Raw genomic sequence first — 27,456 nt, forward strand, 5'->3', positions numbered from 1 at the left:
GCAGACACAAGGGACCGTGGAGATATGACGGAGACTTGGTGTGGTGGTGTTCATCCAGCGGTGGACGGGGCATGGCTGAAGGTGATGATGATTATGAATACCCAGAGCAGTATTGTCGCTTTTTTTTATTGGTGCAAAGGAGAAATGAGTTGAGATAAAAATGCAACGAGTGTGAACACTGCGTGGTTTTTAGTTTGCACGTGGCAAGCAAAATCGGCCGTGGATGAGCGACGATGATGATGGCGATTGTTGGCAATGAAGATGAAGATCGCTGTTGACGAATTAACATCGTTGTTAGTTTTGTTCCTTGCCAATGGCAATGCGGTTCAGGAGCTAAATGCGAGTGTCGTGGTCTGCGTGGCACGAGCCTACTCCGGCAGGGAGTCCGTGGAGTTTTTCACGCCCGCAAACTCTGCGGCCCAGCAATGGAATTTCCATGGGGGGGTTTTTTTTGGTCTTCGAGTTTCCATTTCTTGAAGGAGATGCGTACAGCGGCGGCCTGTTGATGTTCTGATGAATAATGACGATTAATGATCGATGATAATGAGAAATGTTATGATGTATGACGGTTATGGATGCTAATCAGATTGCGACAACCGTGCAAACCTCGTCTCTGAGAGAGCAAAGCCAACGCTGTCCGCAAGTAACCCACTCATAGCGCCCCCTTTGAAGTGGAGCTCACTCACACTCGGGCCTCTCGAACTGGGGGGGGGGGGGGGGTTATCCCCTCTTCGAATCCCTCCACGTAACAAGACCCTCCTTGTCAAGCACCGTGGACGGAAGCACCACCTCCTCCCATCACCACCTCCTCCACCAACCCCTGAACGTGAGCTCCACCCGCGCACCCACACCACCACCACCACCATTATCTCCATCCAGCCACTCATCCCTACCCAACACCCGCACCCACTCGTACGACCCGCAGCAAAATATTTCCTGGAGGCGGAGACTCGGCGCAAGAGCTTAAATTGCGCGTTCACACCCCGACTCTCCCGCGGTGAGCTGCTCTCCTCCACACACACACAACACGCACAACACAGACGCGCGCGCACTTAACACACCCGCACACTCAGCCACGCAAAGAGTTTAAACAGGCAGACACACACACACACGCGCGTGTGTGCTAGACATGGCAACTGCAGTGGTGTACGGATGGCTGGGAGGCCGGGCGATGCTGCGTCTGCCACGCGGCGTCTGCGTGTCGGTGCGCGGGCTGGCGAGCGGCAGCGGTCCCATCGCGGATCGGCCGTACGCCGAGCTCAAAGACATGGCTCTGAACCAGCCAGATGCCTTCTGGGGCCAGGCGGCCAAGGAACGCCTGCGCTGGGAGCGCGCCTTCAACAAGGTGCGCGATTGCGACATGGACGCGGGCCGCATTTCGTGGTTCACCGGCGGTAACATCAACGTGAGCGGTGAGGACCCCAACCCACACACATACACAGCCAGCGCCGCGTGACTCGCACTCGCTCCTGCACTCTCGCACTCACTCCTGCGCTCACACTCGCTCCTGCACTCACACCCGCTCGCCCACTCACTCACTATTGCACTCACTCGCTCGCTCCTGCACTCACTCGCTCGCTCCTGCACTCACTCGCTCGCTCCTGCACTCACTCGCTCGCTCCTGCACTCACTCGCTCGCTCCTGCACTCACTCGCTCGCTCCTGCACTCACTCGCTCGCTCCTGCACTCACTCGCTCGCTCCTGCACTCACACTCACTCTGCGCTCACACACACTCACTCACTCACTCTGCGCTCACACTTACTCTGCACGCGTAGCGCGTCACTCATTCAATCCACTCACCGATTCGCTTACCCGCTCACTCACTCGCTCACGTATGCACCCACTCTGTGAGGGTGGGTGCCTGTGTGTGGCCATGCAACCCAAACGGTGGGCCACTCCAGTCTGCGTTCTTTCAACGGAGAAGAAACAGCAACATTCATAAAGCCCTCTTCGTCGTGGTTAAGCAGACCTCGCAACATTGACAATTAGCTCCTGAACCATATTGCTGCCATACGCAAGCAAACAATCCACTAACCCCATCCACACTCTGTGCGCGTGTGAGTGGGTGCATGTGTGCACGGCACTTCTCAACACGAGTGTGAACGGCTCCTGGGCCTCCCGTAGGTCGAATTGGTCTCAAACGAGTTACCTGCTGCGGTGTGCAGACATCGCTACTCCAAGTTGGTGATGTCTACCCCCTCGAGTGCCCTCTAACCCCCCCCCCCCCACGTGTTCCGCGTGCCGGCCTTCATAGGTGCTCGCGAACATCAAACTTGCCCCAACATCCTGTCGAGGCTACAAGGGTGCTCTTTGTCTTTGTGTACGACACTTGCGCCAAGAGGCTGTTTTAGGATACACCGAGGAGCTTTGGCTGTTGTGCGTGGGAGTTTGTGTGTGTGTTTAGCTGCCAACGTGTGTACGTACGGATGTGTGTGTGTGTCTGTATGTAGGGACACTTGCCCCAACAGCAGTTGAAGGCTATACGGAGGTTCTCTTTTTGTGTGTGTGGGTGTGTCTCTTTTTGTCTTCATATGATTGGGTGTTGATGGGTGGGTGTGTGCGAATGCGCGTGTGTGTGTGGAAAGGTGTGTCTGTGTGTGTGTGTGGATAGGTGTGTCTGTGTGTGTGTGTGGATAGGTGTGTCTGTGTGTGTGTGTGGATAGGTGTGTCTGTGTGTGTGTGTGGATAGGTGTGTCTGTGTGTGTGTGTGGATAGGTGTGTCTGTGTGTGTGTGGATAGGTGTGTCTGTGTGTGTGTGTGTGGATAGGTGTGTCTGTGTGTGTGTGTGGATAGGTGTGTCTGTGTGTGTGTGTGGATAGGTGTGTCTGTGTGTGTGTGTGGATAGGTGTGTCTGTGTGTGTGTGTGGATAGGTGTGTCTGTGTGTGTGTGTGGATAGGTGTGTCTGTGTGTGTGTGGATAGGTGTGTCTGTGTGTGTGTGTGTGGATAGGTGTGTCTGTGTGTGTGTGTGGATAGGTGTGTCTGTGTGTGTGTGTGGATAGGTGTGTCTGTGTGTGTGTGTGGATAGGTGTGTCTGTGTTTGTAGTGGGGAGTGGTAGTGTAGCTCCTAGCGCTACGAACCCAGCGACCCGAGTTCGATTCCCGCTCACGGCCAACACCTGTGACGATGATCTGAACCGGTCATGGGCCTCCCCTAGGTCGACTTAGCCTCAAATGTGTACCTGGCGAGGTGTGTAGTAAACATCGCCACTGGGAAGACAAAGGCGGCCTAGCGTGGTGTTGGCCACCCACCCCCTCGTGTGCCGTGTCGGCCTTAATAGGTGGTCTTGGACTTGCCCCGACAGTGTCCAGGCAATACGAGAGACCTTTGTCTTTGTGTGCAGCTGTGTTTAAGTGTAAAGGTAAAGGTGCAGCCCTGCAATTGCTTGCTCACGCCACTGCTGGCAGAAGGGCTCCCGCGGGCGAGCTCCAGAGAGCCCCTCTAGGAGGTAATTGGCCTACTCTTCCACGGCGACCAGTCTTCGAAGAGGTTGGAGTATCCACACTTTACCCCACCACGTGCGATTTGCCGATCGACTAAGAGTGGTAAAATCATGAGCACCTGTTGGGTGAATAGTGGCAGAGATGCGTGTGAGTTTGTGTCAACGTTTACACAAAAGACAAAGGTTCCGTGTAGCCCTTGGCAGGCTGTTGGGCCAGGTGATTTTAGCAAACAATGACAAAGATCCCCCATATACCCTTAGCGGACTTTTGGGGCAAGTGCTGTTAGCGAGCACCTATGAAGGCCAGAACGGCACACGAGGGGGTGGGTGACCAGCACCACGCCCGACCGCCTTTGTCTCCCCAATGGCGATATTTACTACACACTGCACCAGGCACTCATTTGAGGCTGAGTCGACCTCGGGGAGGCCCAGGACCAGCTCAGATAATCGTCACTGGTGTTGGCCGTGAGCGGGAATCGAACTCGGGTGGCCAGGTTCGTAGCGCAGCGCGCTCACCGCTACACCACCGCTCCCCAATATACACACATACAGAAAAAAAACACGCGCACACACACACAACACACAAGAGTCAACGAACACGCGCGCGCGTGCTAGTCGGAGTGTTTACAGCACAGAGAAGCGGCGCTGTCACACGCGCGAACGCACGCGCGCGCGTTCGCGTGACGAGGAGGAGGAGGAGGGGTTTCAAGCGAACGTTGCCGGGGGAGCAGTGAAGTTGGTGGCGGTGGTGGAGTTGGTTCCTGCAGCTCGCCACCCGGGTTCAACACCCGGCCATGGCCATCGCCCAGTGTGTGCCCCCCCACCGCATCCCCATGGTCGACTCAGTCGTGCACGTTGAACTTCTTTCGCACCGTACGTAGCCGACCGCGCTGCTTAATCGCTGGTGTCTTAAACTTTAACACTGCGTCATTTACAAAATCGGCGTTAGCCACGGTCAATCCACTGCTGGACCAAGGCCTCTCGCGAGCCTGAGATGCGGCGGTGTGAAAATTAAAGGCGCAGCCCTGCAACTGCTCGCTCACGCCGCTGCTGGCGGAAAAAGGCCTCCACTAGGAGCCCCCCCCCCCACCCCTTCCCCTCCCCCAGAGGGTGTTTTGGTCTCCTCTTCCACAATGGCCAGACGTCTCGGAAGAGGTGGGAGTAGAACCACACTTTACCCCACCACTCGCGACCCATCTTGTCAACTAACTGTTGCGTACCCACAATGCATGCTGCTGCGTGGACGTGAATATTAACACCGGGGAGACAAAGGCGGTCGTGCGTGTCGGCCGAGTGTGCAATAGGTGCTCGCTAATCAACGCCACTTTGCCCAGTGGTGATGTTTACCAAGGCTTGGAGTGAGAAGTGGACTGAATGAAGTTGGGTCATTGGGTTTAACATGACCCAGTCACGTGCTTGTGCAGCCGGGAGAGAGAGACGGCGTGATCAACCGATTTTAATCCTTAAATAAGCAAACAATTTAGCGGCGCGCAAGAGACAGCTCTTAAACACACGCAACTCTACACAATCGTCAGTGACGCTGCGGCCTTGAATAACACACATGTAACAGGCGACGTTTCGGCCAATGACCCTTCCTCATAGCCCCCCCCCCCCATTGGAACTCGATGTCTATGTGACTGCCTTGTCGCAAGACGGGCTTACGGTACAATGAGATGAAAGCGCTGCGCCGAATTGGAGCGGGGTGGGGATGTCAACTTGCCGTTCTCGAGACAGCCACATGGACAGATCCTGAATATTACCCCCCCGTTCGTTACGGATGAATGCATGCCATCAAAAGTTGATAATATAATAATATACAGTAATAACATTATAATATACTGTAATAGTATAATACACAGTCATAATATAATAAACAGTAATAATATACAGTAAAGGATATAAAATACAGTAATAGTACAATAATAATAATATACCATAAATGCAATTGTTTACACTGGAAACAGAAACCGCAACGTCTAAAAGTACTGCACACCAATACATACAACAAACACGACACGTTCATTATTCAATCGCCGCTTAAATAGTGGGAATGTGGGCGGGGGCAATCAATCGTGGTTGTACCATAGGAATGTGGAATTTCCATCACTGGCTCTGCAGTGCTGTAAACAGGGTGGGGTGTGATGAACAGCACCAAATTGCCTCAATGCGTCCATTGCAGCGGCAGGAATTTTCGCTTGGGGACTTTCTTTTTGAACGTGAGGGCACCAATCTCGAGAAGAGGGGGTGGGCGAAAGACTCAGTGGGGTCTCCAAGGAATCAATGAATGAATGAATGTCCCAAATCAACGCGACTTTTGTCCACACGGGCGAATGTGGCAGCTCGGGCAGGAAACATTCAAATTGGTGTGTGGAGTTACGCTCGCAGCTCGCACCGTGAGCTCCTTTAAGGGACGTCGGTGGTGGCGGTGGTGGTGGAGGTGATGATCGTGGTGGTGGTGATGGTGGTGGTGGCGGCGATGATCGTGGTGGTTGTGCCGGTGGTGGTGGTGGAGGTGGTGATGGTGGTGGCGGTGGTGGTGGTGGTGGCTCATTGCAAGCACTCCGGTTGAGAGATGAGCGTGGGAGAGGAACAGCTGAAGACGTTCACGGCCACGGTTGTGAAACGGTGACCCCCAACCAAATAGTATCACATATATTTTTTAATATCCAGCACAGTACTGTTTACGCACATACCGCACATCATATCGAAGGGAAGGGGAGCGGTGGCGCAACGGTTAGCGCCCTACGCTCCGAACCCCGGCGATCCAGAGTTCGATCGACGGCCACCGCTGACGTCAGTGGCGAGTGAACGATGAATCGGGTCCTTTCCACACGACTCGCCCACCTCCGATTTAACGCGTTTGGCGACATACGGTGCAAAAGAAGTTCAACACACACACACCTCATCTCCCACCCACCCACATCTCACCAAGAAGCCCCACGATCGACCCGGCCACCGCCCCCCCGCCCACGCCGTGTTTCTCACGGGGTCAGTGTTGTTGACCGTACTTCACCACTGCAGGTCAATTGCGAGTTGGCGCAGCGGGGTGCTGTGAGGGTCAGGACTGGTTCGGGTATCACTCCGCCGCTGATGGACGTGCGTGTGTTGAACTTCTTTCGCGCCGTACGTAGCCATGTCCCGCAATGGATCCCCCCCCCTCTCCCCGCCCAGAGGGTTGGGTTCGTATTGCAGGGGGCGCCAACCACTGCACCACCGCTCCTGCCCTGGCATTTGTGGCCAAATCCTTTTTTCAGTGAATTTCTGTTTCCCGTGGGAGGAAGTTGCACCCTCAACTCCGCGCAAAGACTCTGTCTCCTTCACAGACTTGCTGTGTTTGCCTTGTCTGAGTAAGTACAGGACTACATTTGCAATGTGCAACATCTTATCTTAAACAGATGTATTTAGCGCCTTAATCCGAGGCGCTTCACAACAACTATTAAAGTGGTGGTGTCGTTACGGTGACAGGAGAACAGGTGGGAGTGGTTAAGGAGTGGTGGAAGTTCCACATTCCTATGACGGGGGCGGGGGGGGGTCTCTCCATTGGACAGAAACCGCCGTTCACTTACCCACAAAGTGGTGCTATTTTAGCGACCCCCCGGAGAGATGATGGCCTGGGTCAACCCCCAACGCGGCATTTGAAATGTCACCCTTCTGACTGCGAGCCGCTCTCTCCACCCACCAATCCACCTGGCGGGTCGCTGTTGGTCGCTTGACGTCGTCCAGATGGATGCGAGCCGACAGGTCTGTGCAACCTGGAGCTTGCACTGCGAGTCGTGACAGGTCCTAGGACGGTGTCCCGACGCCTCAAGCTGATTGATGTGCGCGCTCTCCAGCGTGTCCACGTGTGTCTCCACGCGACTCTCCACGTGTGTCTCCCCAGTGACGCCACCGTGTCTCCCTCGTGTCTCCACGTTACTCCCCCGTGCCTCACCATGTGTATGCCCCATGTTCCTCCCACGTGTCTCCGTGCGGTGGTGTAGCGGTTAGCGCGCTGCGCTACAAACCTGGCGGACCCGACTTTGATTCCCGCTCACGGCCAACACCCGTGACGATTATCTGAACCGGTCCTGGGCCTCCTCCCCTTGGTCGATTCGGCCTCAAATGAGTTCCTAGTGCGGTGTGTAAACATCGCCACGAGGGAGACAAAGTCAGCCGGGCGTGGTGCTGGTCACACCTCTCCCTCGTGTCGGCCTTGATAGGTGCTCGCTAACAGCACTTGCCGCAAAGGTCCGTGTGTGTCCCTCGTGTGTGTGTGTGTGTGTCTCCACGTGTCTGACCCTGTGTTTCCCGCTCGTGTGGTCCCTCTGATAGTGAACTGCCTGGACCGGCACGCGGAGCGGACTCCGAACAAGGTGGCGCTCCTGTGGGAGAAGGACACGCCCGGGACCCACGAGAAGATCACCTACAAGTGAGAGGCCTACACGCCACCGTGGTCACACCGCCACCTACACCCCACGGTGGTCACACCGCCACCTACACCCCACCGTGGTCACACCGCCACCTACACCCCACCGTGGTCACACCGCCACCTACACCCCACCGTGGTCACACCGCCACCTACACCCCACCGTGGTCACACCGCCACCTACACCCCACCGTGGTCACACCGCCACCTACACCCCACCGTGGTCACACCGCCACCTACACCCCACCGTGGTCACACCACCACCTACACCCCACGGTGGTCACACCGCCACCTACACCCCACGGTGGTCACACCGCCACCTACACCCCACCGTGGTCACACCGCCACCTACACCCCACCGTGGTCACACCGCCACCTACACCCCACCGTGGTCACACCGCCACCTACACCCCACCGTGGTCACACCGCCACCTACACCCCACCGTGGTCACACCGCCACCTACACCCCACGGTGGTCACACCGCCACCTACACCCCACGGTGGTCACACCGCCACCTACACCCCACCGTGGTCACACCGCCACCTACACCCCACCGTGGTCACACCGCCACCTACACCCCACCGTGGTCACACCGCCACCTACACCCCACCGTGGTCACACCGCCACCTACACCCCACCGTGGTCACACCGCCACCTACACCCCACCGTGGTCACACCGCCACCTACACCCCACCGTGGTCACACCGCCACCTACACCCCACCGTGGTCACACCGCCACCTACACCCCACCGTGATCACACCGCTGCCACCTACACCCCACCGTGGTCACACCGCCACTTACACCCCACCGTGGTCACACCGCCACCTACACCCCACCGTGGTCACACCGCCACCTACACCCCACCGTGGTCACACCGCCACCTACACCCCACCGTGGTCACACCGCTGCCACCTACACCCCACCGTGGTCACACCGCCACTTACACCCCACCGTGGTCACACCGCCACCTACACCCCACCGTGGTCACACCGCCACCTACACCCCACCGTGGTCACACCGCCACCTACACCCCACCGTGGTCACACCGCCACCTACACCCCGTGGTCACACCGCCACCTACACCCCACCGTGGTCACACCGCCACCTACACCCCACCGTGGTCACACCGCCACCTACACCCCACCGTGATCACACCGCCACCTACACCCCACCATGATCACACTGCTGCCACCTACACCCCACCGTGGTCACACCACCACCTACACCCCACCGTGGTCACACCGCCACCTACACCCCACGGTGGTCACACCGCCACCTACACCCCACCGTGGTCACACCGCCACCTACACCCCACCGTGGTCACACCGCCACCTACACCCCACCGTGGTCACACCGCCACCTACACCCCACCGTGGTCACACCACCACCTACACCCCACCGTGGTCACACCGCTGCCACCTACACCCCACCGTGATCACACCGCCTCTTTTCAAATGTGCTGATGTGATGTAAAGTTCTCTGAACCGCCCAGGCATATAGGAGGAGAGGCAACTTTATAAAAAATAATTCCCGTTATTTTCAAGTGGCTGCTCTTGCTACTACGTGTCTCTATAAAACATTTATTTGGCGATGCTGCTGCGTTGGCAGTGGCGCACAAACGACTAAACACAAGGCAACACATTCCGTGCAAATAACACCGCCGTGCGTGGCCTTGAAAGGAAAACGAACACAAAGCAGGCGACATTTGGCGCAACGGCTCCTCATCATCGTGCCTGACAGCAGTTTATCTGACGTTCCTGCTGCTGCTGATGATGGTGCTGATTGATGATGATGATGATAATGACGACGACGGCAATGATTATGATGATGATGACGACTGATAACGATGATGACGACGATGATAATGATGACGACGGCAATGATTATGACGATGATGACAATGATGACGATGATGATGATGATGACGACGACGAGGACGGCAATCACTATGATGATGATGACGACAATTATGACGACGAGGGCAATGACTGACGACAATGATGACAATGATGACGATGATGATGACAATGACGACGACGATGACGACGACAACGCTAACGACGACGCCGCCGTCCGCGTGTCCTCAGGGAGCTGCTGGAGCTCACCTGCCGCATGGCGAACGCGATGCGCTCGCGCGGCGTGAAGAAGGGCGACCGCGTCGCCATCTACCTCCCGTCCAACCCCATCGCCGTCGCCTCCATGCTCGCCTGCGCCCGCATCGGCGCCGTGCACACCGTCGTGTTCGCCGGCTTCAGCGCCGAGGCGCTCGCCGACCGCATCCGCAACGGTGAGACTCGGCCGAACGCGCCGCGACGCACGTACGTAGGCACGAACTTCTTTCGGAAGCCGTGCGTAGCCGACCGTGCTGACCGTACGGGTGATTACGCAACGGAGGACCGCAGAGCTCGGGCAATTGTTGGTAGCGCCGGTTCGTCCGTGGCTCCTCGACGCGCTGCTGAGCCCTCTAAACATAACATCATCTGGACGACGCCTCCCGGCGGTGGCGGGGGCAGTGGGTGGACGCATTCGCCCGGCAGCAGTAGACGGGTCGCGGCCAACACCCGGTCGACCGTCTCTCCGCAGCGAACTGCGAGACCGTGATCACGACCGTCGGCAGCGACCGCGGCGGCAGGCGGGTGGAGCTGAAGGGGGTGGTGGACGAGGCGGTGCGAGCGTCGCCCTGCGTCAAGCGCGTCTTCCTGGCCGGCGGCGACGAGGCCAAGAAGCGCGCGGGGCCCCTGGACATCCCCCTGGAGGAGGTGAGCGAGCGGGCCCCTCTTGCGGCGGTCTCGTGACTCGTGACGGGTCGTTCTGTGACGTCGGTGGCGTGCCCGGAGACGACAGATCAGTGGGGGGGAGGGTGGTCGTCTCACAGAGCAGAGTACTGCTCGGGGTGACGCGACCGCCACCCGACACTCGATTACAAACACCGCCTAACAGGCACCCAGCCACACCGCCTGACAGACACCCACCCACACCGCCTGGCAGACACCCACCCACACCACCTGACAGACACCCACCCACACCGCCTAACAGGCACCCACCCACACCGCCTGACAGACACCCACCCACACTGCCTGGCAGGCACCCACCCACACCGCCTGGCAGGCACCCAGCGACACCACCTGGCAGACACTCACCCACACCGCCTGGCAGACACTCACCCACACCACCTGGCAGACACTCACCCACACCACCTGGCAGGCACTCACCCACACCACCTGGCAGACACTCACCCACACCGCCTGGCAGGCACTCACCCACACCACCTGGCAGACACTCACCCACACCGCCTGGCAGGCACTCACCCACACCACCTGGCAGACACTCACCCACACCACCTGGCAGACACTCACCCACACCACCTGGCAGACACTCACCCACACCGCCTGGCAGACACTCACCCACACCACCTGGCAGGCACTCACCCACACCGCCTGGCAGACACTCACCCACACCACCTGGCAGGCACTCACCCACACCACCTGGCAGGCACTCACCCACACCACCTGGCAGACACTCACCCACACCACCTGGCAGGCACTCACCCACACCGCCTGGCAGACACTCACCTACACCACCTGGCAGACACTCACCCACACCGCCTGGCAGACACTCACCCACACCACCTGGCAGGCACTCACCCACACCGCCTGGCAGACACTCACCCACACCACCTGGCAGGCACTCACCCACACCACCTGGCAGACACTCACCCACACCGCCTGGCAGGCACTCACCCACACCACCTGGCAGGCACTCACCCACACCACCTGGCAGGCACTCACCCACACCACCTGGCAGGCACTCACCCACACCGCCTGGCAGACACTCACCCACACCACTTGGCAGGCACTCACCCACACCACCTGGCAGGCACCCACCCACACCGCCTGGCAGACACTCACCCACACCGCCTTGCAGGCACCCACCCACACCGCCTGGCAGGCACTCACCCACACCACCTGGCAGACACTCACCCACACCGCCTGGCAGGCACTCACCCACACCACCTGGCAGACACTCACCCACACCACCTGGCAGACACTCACCCACACCACCTGGCAGGCACCCACCCACACCGCCTGGCAGGCACCCACCCACACCACCTGGCAGGCACTCACCCACACCACCTGGCAGACACTCACCCACACCACCTGGCAGGCACCCACCCACACCACCTGGCAGGCACCCACCCACACCGCCTGGCAGACACTCACCCACACCGCCTGGCAGGCACCACACCACCCACCACGTGTCACAACCACCAAGCTGCAGGCAACACAACGACCGAACCACCACGTGACACCGACCACCTCGCTATCACTTTCGCTGTTGGCTTCGTTGTTGTTGTTGTTGTAATTATCCTCAACTTTTGATGTTGTCCATCATCATCATTGTCATCATAATTATTATCATTGGCATACTCATAATCCTCATCATCATAATCATTGTTGTCTTCATCATCATCCTCATCATAATCACCATTGTTGTAACCACCAATATCATTATCATCACCGTCGTCATTGTCGTTGTAACCACCACCATCATCACCATTACCATCATCATCACCGTCACCATCGTCATCGTCGTTGTAACCATCACCACCATCATCGTCATCGTTACCAACACCATCACCATCATCATCACCGTCACCATCGTCATCGTCGTTGTAACCACCACCACCATCATCATCGTCACCGCCACCATCGTCATTGTAAACACCATCAACCATCATCACCATCGCGTTGTCGTGTCGCACGGACAGGACCTGGCGAAGCAGAAGACGTCGTGCGCGCCGGAGGTGATGGACAGCGAGGACCCCCTCTTCCTGCTCTACACCTCGGGCAGCACGGGGAAGCCCAAGGGCCTGGTGCACACGCAGGCCGGCTACCTCCTCTACGCTTCGCTCACCCACCAGGTGGGCGCTGACACCCCGCCGCTTGCGCTCCTCGCTCGACGTTGCGTGCGGGCCGCTGGCTCGGCCGCAGTAGGCGGCACGCGGCTGGCGGTTGAGCACAGTCGTAGCAAGAGGTATACTGGACGTGGTGCGCCGGGCGTGAAAAATGTTCTCGCTGCGGTTGTCCACGCATAAAAACAGCGTGATGGGGGGGGGTGAAGAGAAAAACTACAGCAAAGTGATTTAATAATCCAGAATGTGCCGAATCAAGCTGAGCAAATTTCATCCTGGTTAGAGCTATGCCTGGTGGTGGGGGGGGGTGCGGGAGACGTGGGTTGAAGGGATCGGCGGATGAATCCTTGCAATGTCCCCCTCCGTCACCTCTCTCCCGTGCCCCCTTCCCGCACCGCCCCCGGCCCAGTTCGTGTTTGACCACCGTGAGGGCGACGTGTTCGGCTGCGTCGCGGACATCGGCTGGATCACGGGGCACAGCTACGTGGTGTACGGACCCCTGTGCAACGGGGCCACCACCGTGCTGTTCGAGAGCACGCCCGTGTACCCCGACCCCGGTGAGTTCCACCCTCCTGACCTCCTGAACTCCTGACCCCTCACCCTCCTGACCTCATGAACTCCTGACCTCCCACCCTCCTGACTTCCCACCCGCCTGACCTCATGAACTCCTGACCTCTCACCCTCCTGACCTCCCACCCTCCTGACTACCCACCCTCCTAACCACCTGACCTACTGATCTCCTCCCACCCTCCTGACCTCTCACCCTCCTGACCTCTCACCCTCCTGACCTCTCACCCTCCTGACCTCCCACCCTCCTGACCTCCCACCCTTCTGAGGTGGGATAATTTTTTCATTGATGGGAGGCAAGAGGTTGCCAACCCACAAATGAAAATGTAATACAGGCCCTGAACTTTGGAATTGCAATGCTTTTACTGCGATGATGATGATGATGATTATTATTATGGTTATTGTAGACGAGCCTTTGGCCCATCCAAGGACGGGTGTATTGCAGTAAATCTGAAACTTGCAAGCGAAAAGCAGACCGCGACGTGATACTCATTGCATCAATGTGTGTGCAATTTGTAAGGCCGCGGTGACACAGACCTATTTCATTTAAAGGTTATAATCCCTTGTTCATCACGACGTCCTTTTTACTTCGATGTCTCAACAGCGTTACGGAGATCACGTGACGTGAGGGTTCTGCCTTTGTAGTGAGGGTTGAGTTGACGCCGAGGATGGGGGAGGAGGCGCCTCGCCCCCCCCCCCATGTGGAGTGACGTCAGCCGCAAATTATTATTTATGGGGGGGGGGTGTCCATTTGGAGGACGTCACCCACTCATGAATATTAATGAGGGGGAGTCCTCCATATCGAGTGACGCCACCCGCTCATGAATATTAATGAGGGGGGCTGGTCGATGTGGAGTGACGTCACGAGCGTTAAGGACAGACATTGCTGGGTGATTACAGTAGGTATATGCTAGTGTATGGGGTGGATTGTGGTGATGATAACGACGGTGGTAACAAGGATGATGAGGATGGTGATGGTGAATGAAAACGATGATTGTGATGATGAATTAGTAGACAATAGTGATGATAATGACAATACAAAGCTTAGTGATGTATGTATGTTGAACTTCTTTTCGCACCACACATAGCCAACCGTGCCAATGATGATTCTGACATAATAACGATGCTCGTCATGATGATGATTTGAGGACGTGGACAATTTTGATGACGACGACGACGATGATGATGATGATGATGAAGAAGCCACCGGCGTAGAGATTACGATCAGAACCGTGACGACAGTAACAGCGATGCAACGTTGACCGCGACGACGACGACGACAAGATTGCCGCCGCCGCCACCACCGACGGCAAGGACGCCGACGCTCACGTTCCCTGTCCGCAGGCCGCTACTGGGAGACCGTGCAGCGCCTGCGCATCAACCAGTTCTACGGCGCGCCCACCGCCATCCGCCTGCTCATCAAGCACGGCGACAAGTGGGTGCACAAGTACGACCGCTCCTCCCTGCGCATCCTCGGCTCGGGTGAGTCGCCCGTGCCAAGGGGTTGGTCGGTCAGCGGTGGTTTTCGCGGCGAGTCGTCCGAGCCGATGGGCTCCGGCGCAAGCCCCCCCCCCCCCCCTCCGGTTTTCCTACGGTTGGTCGGCACGCGGCGACGAATCGCCGCTCCCGCACTCCGAAGATTTGCTGCTGTCGTAGAGTGCGGTCGTGTCGCTACGGTTCTCTGTGGTGAAGTGCAATGTCTTTGAAAACAATGGCGCTGCTACGCCTCTCGAAATTAAATTAACCATGAGCCGCTCGCGTGTTCCCAGATTCAGCAGTGAGCGGAACCCCACCGTGCAACTTGCACACGTCTCGGAACGGGAAAGGGTTAAGCGCTTTCACCTGCGTTGCCCGCGGCGCTGACTGGCGATTGTGACCGATGTGTTCGCAGTGGGCGAGCCGATCAACACGGACGCGTGGGAGTGGTACCACAAGGTGGTGGGAGAGGGGCGGTGCGCGCTGGTGGACACCTGGTGGCAGAGCGGTGAGTCGCCCGGGGACGGGAGATGGAGTGCCGGCCGCGGCGGGGGGCAGCGGAGCGACTGACGATGGAGAGACGGGAGAAGGGACGGAGGGAAAAGAGAGATGGGCGGACAGACAGGATGTCGTAGAGACAACGGGGCAGAAGGATGGGGGGTTGAAAGGATAGGAGAGGGAGATAGAAGGCCAAGAGAGACGGAGGGTATGGGAACAGAGAGATGAACAGGAGAGGACGTTATAGAGACAGAGGGACAGAATGATGGGGGCACAGATATGGGGGGAATGGAAATATGGGGGGGGGGGGGGGGGGGGTACAGAATAACAGAGACACAAGCACAGATATATGGAGAGAGAAGGAGAGAGGGAATAAAAAAAACAGAGACAGGGACAGAATGAGAGAGTATGATGCCAGTGGATGGATCATGGGCGACGACGACGACGACGACGACGACGACGACGACGACGACGATGATAACGATGAAGAATTACCTTAGCCGGTGTCATCGTGTTCTTGTAATCACCGTTTGTCTTGGCGCTACCGCCCTTGCGCATCGCCCAGAGACCGGAGGAATCTGCATCAGCCCCCGGCCCTCAGAGCCCAATGCGGAGATCATCCCGGCCATGGCCATGAGGCCCTTCCTGGGAATCCAGCCGGCGCTGTTGGACGACAAGGTGAGACCCGGGTGGGCGGGGGGGGGCAGGAAAGGCAGGTGGATGCACAGGATTGGTGGATCACGCAAAGATGGAAGCGTTCGCCCTTAATGCGCCCGACCTCGCCGGGTCTCCCAAGGTTAAGCAGGCTTTTAGCCTGGTTAGCACTCGGACGGGAGGATTTGTGGCAATACTAGGTTGTTGGAGCCTTGGACTCCGAAGCGGCCTGGAGATTGCAGTCGAGCAGTGTGGATTCTTAAATCGATCTGTGCAGAACGTTGAGTAGTTTTTTTCCGTGCGTGTGTGTGCCTCTTTGCGCGCGTGCGCGTACGTTGCTGTCACCCGCGGTTCGATTCTCGCTCGCTCGCCCAACACCGACGAATATCTGACCCAGCCCTAGGCCTCTCTCAGCCTTAAACGAGTACCCAGCGCGGTGCGTGACCACTGCCAACTGGGGAAACAAAGGCGGCCGGGCCTGGTAATTCCGGCCTCAACGCGAGCTCGCCTTGCGACGCTTGGACCCCAGCGGTACCCGTTGAAGACTACCTCGGCGGAACCTTTTGCATGCCGCTGCTGCTGCCGTGTGACCTCCGCCAGGGCAAGGTGGTGAGCGGCAACGACGCCAACGGAGCTCTGTGCATCGCGCAGCCCTGGCCCGGTATGGCACGCACCATCTACGGCGACCACAAGCGCTTTGTGGAGACCTACTTCAAGGCGTACCCGGGTGAGCTCGCGCGCGCGACGCCGCCGCCGCGTCTCAGCGGCGTCTCGGCGGCAGTGGGCGGTGACCTCTGGTCGCTCTGCGGGAGCGGCGGGAGAGCGGGTTGCGCTGTCGCGGTCGGTCTCGCCGCGTTTTCCGCTTTGCGGCGTGGGAGCGGTGTTGCTTCTGGACTTGTCGTTGGCGTCATCGCTGTCAGAATCGGCGGCAGTTGGCGTCGGTATTGCTGGGCGCTGTCATTGGCAGCAGCATCGGCAACATAATCATCGCCATCGTCAGCGGCATTGTCATTGTCACCGTCGGCAAAAGCAGCATCACCATTACCATCTTCAACATTGGCATCCTCATCATCAGCAGCAACAGCATCGCCATCGCTATCACCACCGCAAGCAGCATTATCATCAGCATCATCGGCAGGATGAGGAGGAGCAGCATCTCATCACCATCATGATCACCATCATCATAATCGTCTGGTTAATACAGATGGTAATGGACAGTAGTGGGTATCATCATTAGCATCATCAATCATCATCATCATCGCGAGCGCTCCTAACACTTGCACTACTGCGATCATCATTGTCATCGTCATCATCGTTATCATCTGCAGCAACAGCAGCAGGAGCATAGTTGTTTCCGCCGCGCTAACCATCGTGCCACCACTCGCCGCCCAGGCTTTTACTTCAGCGGTGACGGCGCGTACCGCACCAAGAAGGGCTACTACCAGATCACCGGCCGCATGGACGACGTCATCAACATCAGCGGGCACCGGCTGGGCACCGCCGAGGTGGAGGACGCCATGGTGAGAGCGGGCGGTGGGCGGTAGCTGGGGCCGCGGGTGTCACGGCGGCGAGATGTTAACTGCCTCGCCTGGTACGCAGGAGGTCGTGGGTTCTATCCCGACCCTGATGCCTGCTGCTGTATATTTGGAGCTTGTGTGTCTCTCTCTCCCCCGTGGATTCTTCACCGGGTCCTCCAGCTATTCACCTCACAATTAGAATCGACACGCGTTTTAGATCCTTTGGCTGCTCTAAATTTCCACATCATAAGCCGCTTTATTGAGCTATCATTTGTGGCCAGGCCGCTTCTGAAAAAGAGCTATGCGGCTCAGTGGGGCCTTACCTGGTAAAATAATACAAAATAGATGAACAGTTTAGTTTGAGTGTCCGGACCCCGTCGGGTGCGATGGGACGATCCGTGGTGGATGCTCGCGCTCGGGGTGGCCACGCACGATTCGTCGACGTGTCAATCACAATCCGGTCTTGGTCCCACGCTCCGTCTCCTGGGATGGGCCGACGCGTGAGACCGTCTCCTCTCTCGAGCTTTCGCCACGCACTACCGCGGGCGTCTTCGGCAAGTTTGAAGCGCTTCGCTTGGAAGCACTTTGGCTCCCGTTGTTGGGTGCGCGATTTCCAGCGTGTATCCCGAGCACGGTGATCAGACCCGGATCGTTAGCTCCACACACCCACGTGTCGTTTCCCTCTCTCCTTGTTCCAGAAGTCTCTCGCGAAAGAAAAGTTAACGTGATCGCAACAGACCATCGTCCAAACAGCGCTCGGGCGGTGACGGTTTCGCGAGCGCAGGATGTTCGCCAGACCGACGTTACAATTCACGGTTCGGTTTCGTGGTCAGACCGCGTGGACAAAGTAAACAAAAGCTGTAGAATAATAAATCGATTTTTTTGGCTGCGCCGGGTGGAGGAGGGGCATACGAGACGCACTGGCATCTGACTCAAGCGATCCGACCAAAACAAATTGAATAGGATTAAGATCAATTTTTAATAAAATAAAGAAATAGATTTTGTTTTTGTTATGATTTTTTTTTGACTGACTCTTCCGTCTGTGCCCAGGGCGAGCACCCGGACGTGGCGGAGACGGCCGTCGTCGGATGCCCCCACGACATCAAGGGGCAAGGTCGGCGACAGGCGTGGGACGGACAGCAGATTGGGGATCCCAACAGCCTTCATGCTCCCCCCACACACCAGTTGTACACCAGTGGTGCACGTGACACACCAGTGGTGCACGTGACACACCAGTGGTGCACGTGACACACCAGTTGTGCACGTGACACACCAGTGGTGCACGTGACACACCAGTGGTGCACGTGACACACCAGTTGTGCACGTGACACCTGCCACTGTGGCAGTGCCACACCAGAGGCGTCTAGTTTGGCTGGCATGGAATAAAAACCACAGCCCCCCCACCCCACCGCCCCCCCCACGCCCCATCCAATCCCCCCCCCCCGCCCTCTTTGCAGCCTGACACCCGGGCCCCCCCCTCCGGCCCCAGTACATTATGAATGCCCAATGGATATACTCGCCTCCGCCATAGGAATGAGGAATTTCCACCACCGACTCAGGGCTGTGATTATCGCTGCTTCAATGCTCATTTGAGCAGGATATCACGTTCACTTTAGACTCTCCCCCGAACCACCAAACACTCGGGTCAAGGTTCGAGTGCTTCTTTTTGTGCACGCCACTGCACTGATCACCCAACGATCCATCTCATCCAATGCCCCCCCCCCCACCCCTTCACTGGGCTCTCCCCCCACAGGAGCTTACGCCTTCGTGATCCTGAAGGAGAGCATCAAGAAGCCGGAGGATAAGATCGTCGCCGACATCCGCAACATCATCGCCACCAAGATCGCCAAATACGCCGTGCCCGACAACATCCTGGTGAGCAAGAAACAAAAAACCCGGCCGGCGGCCACGCGACTCGGCGCGGCCTGGCAAGGGGAGAGTGTAGACGGGGCGGGGAGGGGGGAGGCACGGATGTTCGTACGTATGCATGTTGAATTTCTTTCGCACCGTACGTTGCCAACCGTGCCAATCGGAGGTGCGGGCGGAGGAGGGGGGGGGTGAAGGACAAGCTATACAGGAAAACCAGTTCGAGAGCAATTAGTTTTTTTTATAACCTAGATAATTAGAAAGTACAGAGGAGGAGTACAGTAGAGCAAAGAGATTCTGCTGCAGTGGCCCCCCGCCGGCCACGGCGGTGCAGGTCCCACGACGTGTCGGCGGGTGACGAACGTTTTACGGGGCAAACGCGTCCGGCGTCGTACGCGTCGTCAACGACGATGGCTCTGCAGGCAGCGATTACAGATACTGGTGGGGTGGGGGGGGTGGGGGCGTGGGGGTTGACGGCACGGCTGACGAGACCACTCGGTCGCGGCCATTCGGTTTTGGGGAATATCTCATCGTGGCCGTCATCGGCGTCGCCCCAGTCCACGGTCCACCGACCCACCCACCCCTCACGCACGCTGGATTTGTCTCTCCGTCCTCTCTGGCGATTTCCCCCCACCCCCCACCACCTCCTCCGAACTTTGGCTGCTACTCCCTCGCTAGGCTTGACCACACCGATCGTGCCGAGCTGTTACGGGGCGAGCCATCAGGGGGATGGGATGTCCTCGCCTTTTTGAGGCCTCATATCTTCGATTGAAAACTCACTTTTTTTGCACACTTTTATTGAACTTGCCTTGTTGTCTGTTTATATTCTTTCAAATCTTTGGCCCTTAATATCTTCGGATCTACGAAGCCTGACGAACTGACATTATTTTTTATTCTTGAAAACTCATTTCTTTAAAACTGCTTTTTGAGTTGCGTTTCTTATCCTTCCCCGCACCTCCGATTATCAAAGTTGGCTACGTAGAGTGCGAATGAAGTTCAGCATACATACACGCATACATACAGCGCCGAAGCAAAGTGCCCTTTCTAAGTCCCAGGGCTCGGTTCCAAATGGAACACTTGGATTTCAAGCCCGGGCCAAAAAGGCCCCAACCGCCGATCCTCTACCAAGCCCCCTCTCCGCCGCCCCCACCCTCTCCCTGACAACTCCCAAACTTTCCCCCAACAGATTTCTTCAAAATGTTGTTTTGTTTCTTAAAAGAAAGTCGAACGCAGATTAGCCTACCGCAAACACATTTACATTGGCTTGAAAAAAGGGCGCGCTGAATGCGATTTTGACACTCGAGTGCAAATGAGAACACGGGGCCGGTGGGCGATTTACTTGCGCGGGAAGGAACAGAGGAGCATTTCTCGCCGTGCCACCCTCCCTCCCCCCCGCCGCGGGCTCAAATCGGTCGGTCTGCAACCGGTGTGTTTGGCAAGAGGTCAAAGTACACTTTCTCCAGCCCGCCCACCGCTGAGGCAAAGGGGGGCTGGCTGCGTGCGGCAAAGCCGTCGCTTTGTTGTCGTGAATTGCGGTTCGGCTGCTCAAGAGGGCACGATCTGTTTGACGAGCGGCGCCGTAAATCCTGCACAGGCCCTAAAAAGTGCAACCTCTGAGGTCACGGAATTGACGGAGCATCGGCCCGGATTTGCTGCTCGACTCTCTCGCCACTCTCTCGACTTCCCTCCACACTCCTCCCTCTCCTCTGTCGTCTCTTACCTCTGGCCACTCATCTCTCACTCGGCTCCTCTCCACGCACTCTCCTACCTTTCCCGTTTCAACTTGCTCTATCCCACGTCTCTATGTACGTATGTCGAACATCTTTCGCACCGTGCGTAGGCAACCGCGAACGCTCCTAACTTCCCCCCATCTTCTCTCGCTACTTCCCCTCCGCACACTCTCACACCTCAACCCCCCCCCTCCCCCCGCTCACCCCTCTCTGCATTCGTGTTGGCTCATGGCAAACTTGAATATCTAACGTTGCAAAGAATATCCAGCACCATGGGTTTTGCACCAAGAGACCACTCTTGGTACAGCAATCGTGGGACGTTACTAACTTACACCATCACGTCCGGCCTCGCAAAGATGTGGTGACGTAATAGCTTGGTGCAAATTTGCCGCGGCGTAACGTGGGGGTGTGAACCATAAGGGAAAACTGCTGCGGCGTCTTCACATTCAGTTGGTCACACGTCTAACGCCGCTGAGAGATGGTGTCTTGGGCACTGGTGGGGGAAGTTCGTTGGGATTGAACGGTCCGTCGAAAGTTACTTAGAGCGCCCACGGGCGTCTAGAGTGGATAAGCAGCGCTGTGGGGGCCGATAGGCTAACTTATCGGTTCCACAGATCAGTGGTTTCTTTTGTTATTGTAATTTCACGTCGTGAACTCTCAAACGAAAGCCTCATTCGTTGCAAGTGGTGGAGCGGTTCACGCGCAAACATTCTCCCAGACAAACGTACGTACGTGCAGATTAGCTGCTTGTATTATTGATACGTTTAACGTGCCTTTGTGTGCCGGCTCTGTGTGAAGTGTCCATTGCAATCAGGATTTGAGCGACCATGACTCCCAGCCATGGCTACATCAGTAGCGAGTGATATTTGAACCGGTTCTAGGATCCCCCCCCACCACCACCACCACAACCCCCCTTGACCAACCTGCACTGACCAGCGACGCAACGGTGGCGAGAGGTCACGGGGTCGATCCTGACCTTGGACACCTGTATATTTCGAGTTGGCATGTTCTCCCCGTGGTCGTGTGAATTTTTCTCTGGGTCTTCCGGTTTTTCCCTCTACATTTAGCGACGTGCGTTTAGAGTATTTGGCTGCTATAAATTTCCACGCGATGGTAAGCCAGGCCGCTTGGGAAAAAGAGCTGAGCTCAGTGGGCCTTACCTGGTTAAATAAAATATCGTTTATAGTTTATTTTAGAATGGTCAAGTATGGTCTAACATTGACCTTTCTTCAGCAATGCCGGTAATTATCATTATTATTATTCCCTGGTCCAACAACAGCTGATCTTCCTGCACATGGGTTAAATTTGAACGCGACTTTCAGGGCACAAATGAGTCGGTCTGGCTTTTTCCAGCAACGCCGCCTGTTCTGCCCATCAATTACGATGTTAATTTGATGAATTAGGGTACACACACTCAGCCGTTGGAATAGTTACAACAACAATGATAACAAGCTTTGCAAAGGGTTCAGGTGTCACTCGTCAACTGATGTTAACTCTGGCCGGAAATGGAACTCGGGTCGCTGGGTTCATAGTACGGTTATTAAAATAGTTTTTTACCATTACCCATAACCCCAATTTGTTTTGTTCATGAGGTCACAAACCGCTGTCCGGTTTGCCACACACGGACGCCTTTGTGGCGAGATTTTAACGACCTCGAATGGTTATCAGGAGGTTGTGGGTTCGATCCTGACCCTGACACCTATATATTACGAGTTTTCATGTTCTCCCAACGGTTTTTCCCCGGCTTTTCCCTCCACATTTATAAACATGCATTCAGAGTATTTGGCTGCTATAAATTTCCACACGGTAAACCACTTTGGTTGAGCTATCATTTGTGGCCAAGTTGCTTCTGAAAGAGAGCTAATGTAGCTCAACGATGTCTTAGCTGGTAAAATAAAAATATTTTTTTTGTTTTACGTGTTTAAAAAAAACATTTAACTTTTTTTTAAAACCGAGAACTGCTTGTCCCTTGCGCGCGCGCGTGTCTGTGTGTGTGTATGTGTGTGTGTGTGGGAGCGGTGGTGTAGCGGTTAGCGCGCTGCGCTATAAACCAGTGACGATTATCTGAACCGGTCCTGGTCCTCTCCTAGGTCGACTCAGCCTTAAATGAGTACCTGGTGCGGTGTGTAAACATCGCCACTGGGGAGACAAAGGCAGTCGAGCGTGGTCCTGGCCACCCACCCCCTCGTGTACCGTTCAGGCCTTCATAGGTGCTCGCTAACAGCACTTGCCCCTACAGTCTGTTAAGGCTATACGGGGGATCTTTGTTTTATCTTTGTGTATCTGTGCAACTGTCAGCAGAGGAAATAGCTGTTCTGTTCTCTTTCCTCTCTGCGTTTCCACTCATTGGCAGACACATCTGCTGGGCAGATGATTGTACATTTTGGGAAGAAAATAATTACCAGAGCCAACGTTTCTAACATTGAATAATAACAAATCTAAAAGTGATGAATTTACAGCCGTTTCTCAATTCTACTGCTAGATGAAGCCCCCCCCCCCCCCCATCGTTATTCAAACATAGTGGTGGTGATTATAAAGATCATTCACTTAATTTACACATTGATGCCTCACAGCATGAAATGCCCGGGTTTGATTCAGAACTTGGGAGCCTATCTGTGTGGAATTGGTAGATCCCCCCCTGTTCTACAAAGGGAGTGAGTGGACGTTGTTCATTCTACCCCTGTTCTGTAGAGTGAGAATGAGTGAGTGAAGTTTTTATTCTCTCCCCCTGTTCTTCACGAGTTTCCTCCCGGGTTCTCCGGTTTCCTTTCAATGCTAAAACATAAACATAGAATGTAACCGGTATTGCCCAAACATCCCAAAGCTGAAAGAATTACCTCCAAACTACTCATTTGGGGATCGCACGCGACACACAGCCGCTGTAAAAAAATTTAGTCGGATTCTCCTGAGACTGGGTGAAGATTTTCCTGGCTAAACAAGCATAATCATAAAAAATATATAAATATAACAATAGGTTTTACCCTATCTGGCCAGAATAAAACAGTTGTATCTTGATTTGAAGCTTTTGTGACTGCCAAAATCCATATCCTTTGGTTCTTTCGGTGAAGTCACGTACGTAGAAAAAATAATAGATCGCGACGTTTCGATCGCAACAACAAGCGACCGTCTGACGTCTGAAGAGTATAAAACAGTTGTGTTAAGATGTTAAAACATCAAACCGAATCCTTTTACAAGGAATCATGTGTTGCATTAACCACATCTACTTGTGGTGAACGTGCAAACAAAAAAACGTGCTCTGGTAGTATATGCATACATATGAATATATATATCACTCTGTGAAAGTCACCCCACACCGAAAATGAGAACGCAAGCAGCCGGAGTCAAATTCCTCGTTCACGTGAGAGACGGAGGCCACGACCGCGGAGTCCCCGCTAACCACGTGGCCTCGCACGCGCCTCCTGGGGGCCCACCCCACGGGGGCCCACCCCACCCCACCCCACCAGGGGCCCACCCCACCGGGGGCCCACCCCACCCCACCGAGGGCCCACCCCACCCCACCGAGGGCCCACCCCCACCCTCGCCAACAGGGCCGATAACACTGGTCAACACACTTTTTCTGGCATAAGGTATTCCAACGGTTTCAAGGTAATTTTGGGGCGCTGATTCCAAATCTGGCATCAGTTTTTGTCTATCACATCAGGTTTTTGAGATATCAAATATTGCATTTTCAATAAAAACTGCAGAAGAAAAATATTAAATAAATGTGGATATCTACATAAAATTATATTATAAACACACTATCCTAAAAATACAGCACCATAGTTTAACACCAAAGCAGTCACTGACTCGCAACAACTTGCAATCATAAGTCACAGAATTAATTTCGGGTAAAATCAATGAAAATGGGGGTATGCCGATAGCATAAAAATGAGATGTGATAGAGCAAATCTGAGATCAGATTTGGAATCGGCACCCTGAAATTAGTCTAAAACAGCTGCAAAAGTCCAGGCCAGAAAAATATGTTTTTTTTTGTTGACCAGTGTTATTCTTTTCTCGCCGCCTCCGTCCCATGGCCACTGGCCATTGACAGCTCCAAGTGGCCACTCATTGTTTGGGGGGCACAAAGTCTTGGCACGATTTTTCGTATTGTTTCTTTTTTAAGCGGCCGTTTGTAAATGCGGCTTTCCATGGGACGGGAGTGCACGCGTCATGGCAAAGAACTGGCACTTGATTAAATTCCTGTCGTAGATTTCATAACCCTGCGTGGATGTGTTTGTGTGTGTGTGCAATGCTGCGCTACAAACCCGGTGACCCCCGAATTCGATTCACGGCCAAGAGCAGTAAACGATTATTTGAATCGGGCCTGGGCCTCGCCTAGGTCGACTCGGCCTCAAATGAGTAACTGGTGCGGTGTGTAAACATCGCCACTGAGGAGACAAAGGCGGCCGGGCGTGACTCTGGACCCCCAACCCTTCGCGTGCCGTGCCGGTCTTCATAGGTGCTCGCTAACAGCACTTGCCCCAACAGTCTGTTAAGGCTACAGGGGGAATGTTTGACTTTGTTGTTTTTACGCGTGTGCATGCGTTTTGACGTCGTTGTGTGTGTGTTTTTTTTTGGCGTAGGCCAGCAACACCTGGGCGCACACCACGTGAGTCATTGCGTGTTTTGACGTCGCCGTGCGTCCGTGTGTCCGCGTGCCACCAGGTGGTGAAGCGCCTGCCCAAGACGCGCTCCGGGAAGATCATGCGCCGTCTGCTCCGCAAGATCGCCGCCAACGAGGCCAAGGAGCTCGGAGACCTGACCACCCTGGACGACTCGGACGTCATCCAGGAGATCGTCAACGGTCACAACGAGCTGCAGAAGAAGTCGAAGAAGTGATCGCGTCGCCCTGACGACAACCCCCCCCCACCCCGACCCCGCCAGTGCTCCTCAACCTCACACTACAAGCGCTTATCACACTCACACTACCAGCACTGCTGGCTTCTCCCCCCCTCACCTTGCCAGCACTCCCTCTCCTCATCCCTAACCCCCGCCAATATCCCTCACCCAACCCTTAACCCATTCCCACCCATCCTCCTCCGCCTCCTCCTCCTCATCCGCTGCTGATGCTGCTGCTGCTGCTGACGGTGCTGTGATGGTATCGGAGTTGTTCGTCACCTCGTGTCTCTTGGGGAACCGAAGCGTTCACGTTCGCGTCGCGATCGTCCCAAAGTGCCTGCACGTGAGAGTCACGGCCTAACGAGGAGGGTCGTGAGCTCCGATTTGGGTTTTGTAGACGCACTGTTTGCTTATTCTCCTCCACAGCCATTTGTCGATCAGCTGTTGCAGAAAGACATCCCCTTGCCGTGTCAGTGATGAGGAAGGGGGGGGGTGTTGAGCGGTGAATTCAAAAGAACGTATTTGGGTGTCGCTTCCCAAACATCTGTGAGCTGTGTAAGAGGGCAAGCAGCAGACAGCATGGTCTCCCCAAAGAGGACTCTCGCCCCATCCAATAAACAAATAAATACTTGGCTCTTTCGATCCGTATGAGAGGGCCTATAATGAAGGGACCATCTGTTGAAGGGACCAGAAATCTTGCCATGTTTGCACTAAGGTCGGCTTCGCTGCTTTTAAGGGTGCTGGGTTATCGTCTTATAGCCACCGTAGTGTATTGGGGGTATTTAACGGTATCGTAGATATAAAATATGTATTCCAGAGGTGAAAAACAGTACGGCAAGCATATACGCACGTTTAGAAGAACAACCAACAGTCTTAATTCGTGAAGAGGTGCTAATAAAAATAAACCGCGTGGAAGTTTTAACTGAAGGTATTTTTAAAATGGTAATTGAACAAGGGAATGGCGGGACCAACGTGACCTCTGCAGTTTTAATCCGTGTTTTTTTTTTGTCTGCTTGACTTGTTGCTATGGCATTCCTCCACGAGTCAATGGGTCAGTTTGCCTTAGCCCCCTTGTACTTTACTTGAATTCTGCACTTGAGTTGTTTTAAACGCACAGTTCCAACGTTTCCGCCCGATGAATTAATTTACGCGGAATAAATACTGCTCGGGGGGCCGATGGTTGGTGGTGGTTATGATGATTAATGCTGTGATTTTTGTTTTGTTAATGTTAACAAAAGCGGAACAAACAGGGACGGTCTGTGAAACTGAATTATTCTGCCGTGGATACAAAAAAATAAACCACCCCCCACCGCAAAAAAGTCGAGAACTAAAAATGCACTCCAGACGGTCCCCGTTTTAAGCCTGGTGCTTTCTGTTTTTGAATGTTTATTGTCATTGAACAAATATTGGACACCTATGCACAGGAACGTGAGCACTCGTACGAATATGTGCCGTTAATATAATACCGAATGTTTCTGCAGAATGAGAAAAAACAACATGTATTATCTGTACATATACAAATAATAAAATATATATGAGCAACTTAA

General features: G+C 55.3%; 1 protein-coding gene across 1 annotated transcript; it reads left to right on the forward strand.

Moving 5' to 3' along the window:
* Positions 1-971: 971 nt before the first annotated feature.
* Positions 972-27,456, forward strand: ACSS1 (acyl-CoA synthetase short chain family member 1). Its single transcript, XM_078606211.1, has 14 exons — positions 972-1,412; positions 7,755-7,851; positions 9,938-10,137; positions 10,434-10,609; positions 12,619-12,771; positions 13,172-13,319; positions 14,674-14,811; positions 15,221-15,313; positions 15,869-15,981; positions 16,558-16,684; positions 17,350-17,477; positions 18,525-18,588; positions 19,228-19,349; positions 25,736-27,456. Exons 1-14 carry the CDS (start codon positions 1,130-1,132, stop codon positions 25,907-25,909), a joined length of 2,016 nt encoding a protein of 671 aa, XP_078462337.1. The 5' UTR covers positions 972-1,129; the 3' UTR covers positions 25,910-27,456.

Source organism: Lampetra planeri, chromosome 25 (assembly GCF_965212315.1).
Source record: "Lampetra planeri chromosome 25, kcLamPlan1.2.h2, whole genome shotgun sequence".
Lineage (NCBI taxonomy): Eukaryota > Metazoa > Chordata > Hyperoartia > Petromyzontiformes > Petromyzontidae > Lampetra > Lampetra planeri.

What these genes read in the sequence shown, in the direction of transcription:
- ACSS1 (XM_078606211.1), top strand. Translation starts at nt 1,130, where the DNA reads ATGGCAACTGCAGTGGTGTACGGATGGCTGGGAGGCCGGGCGATGCTG. An exon ending in CGGCGCTGTTGGACGACAAG is followed by an intron (nt 15,982 to 16,557) that starts GTGAGACCCGGG and finishes GACCTCCGCCAG; the next exon opens with GGCAAGGTGGTGAGCGGCAA. An exon ending in CTACTTCAAGGCGTACCCGG is followed by an intron (nt 16,685 to 17,349) that starts GTGAGCTCGCGC and finishes CTCGCCGCCCAG; the next exon opens with GCTTTTACTTCAGCGGTGAC.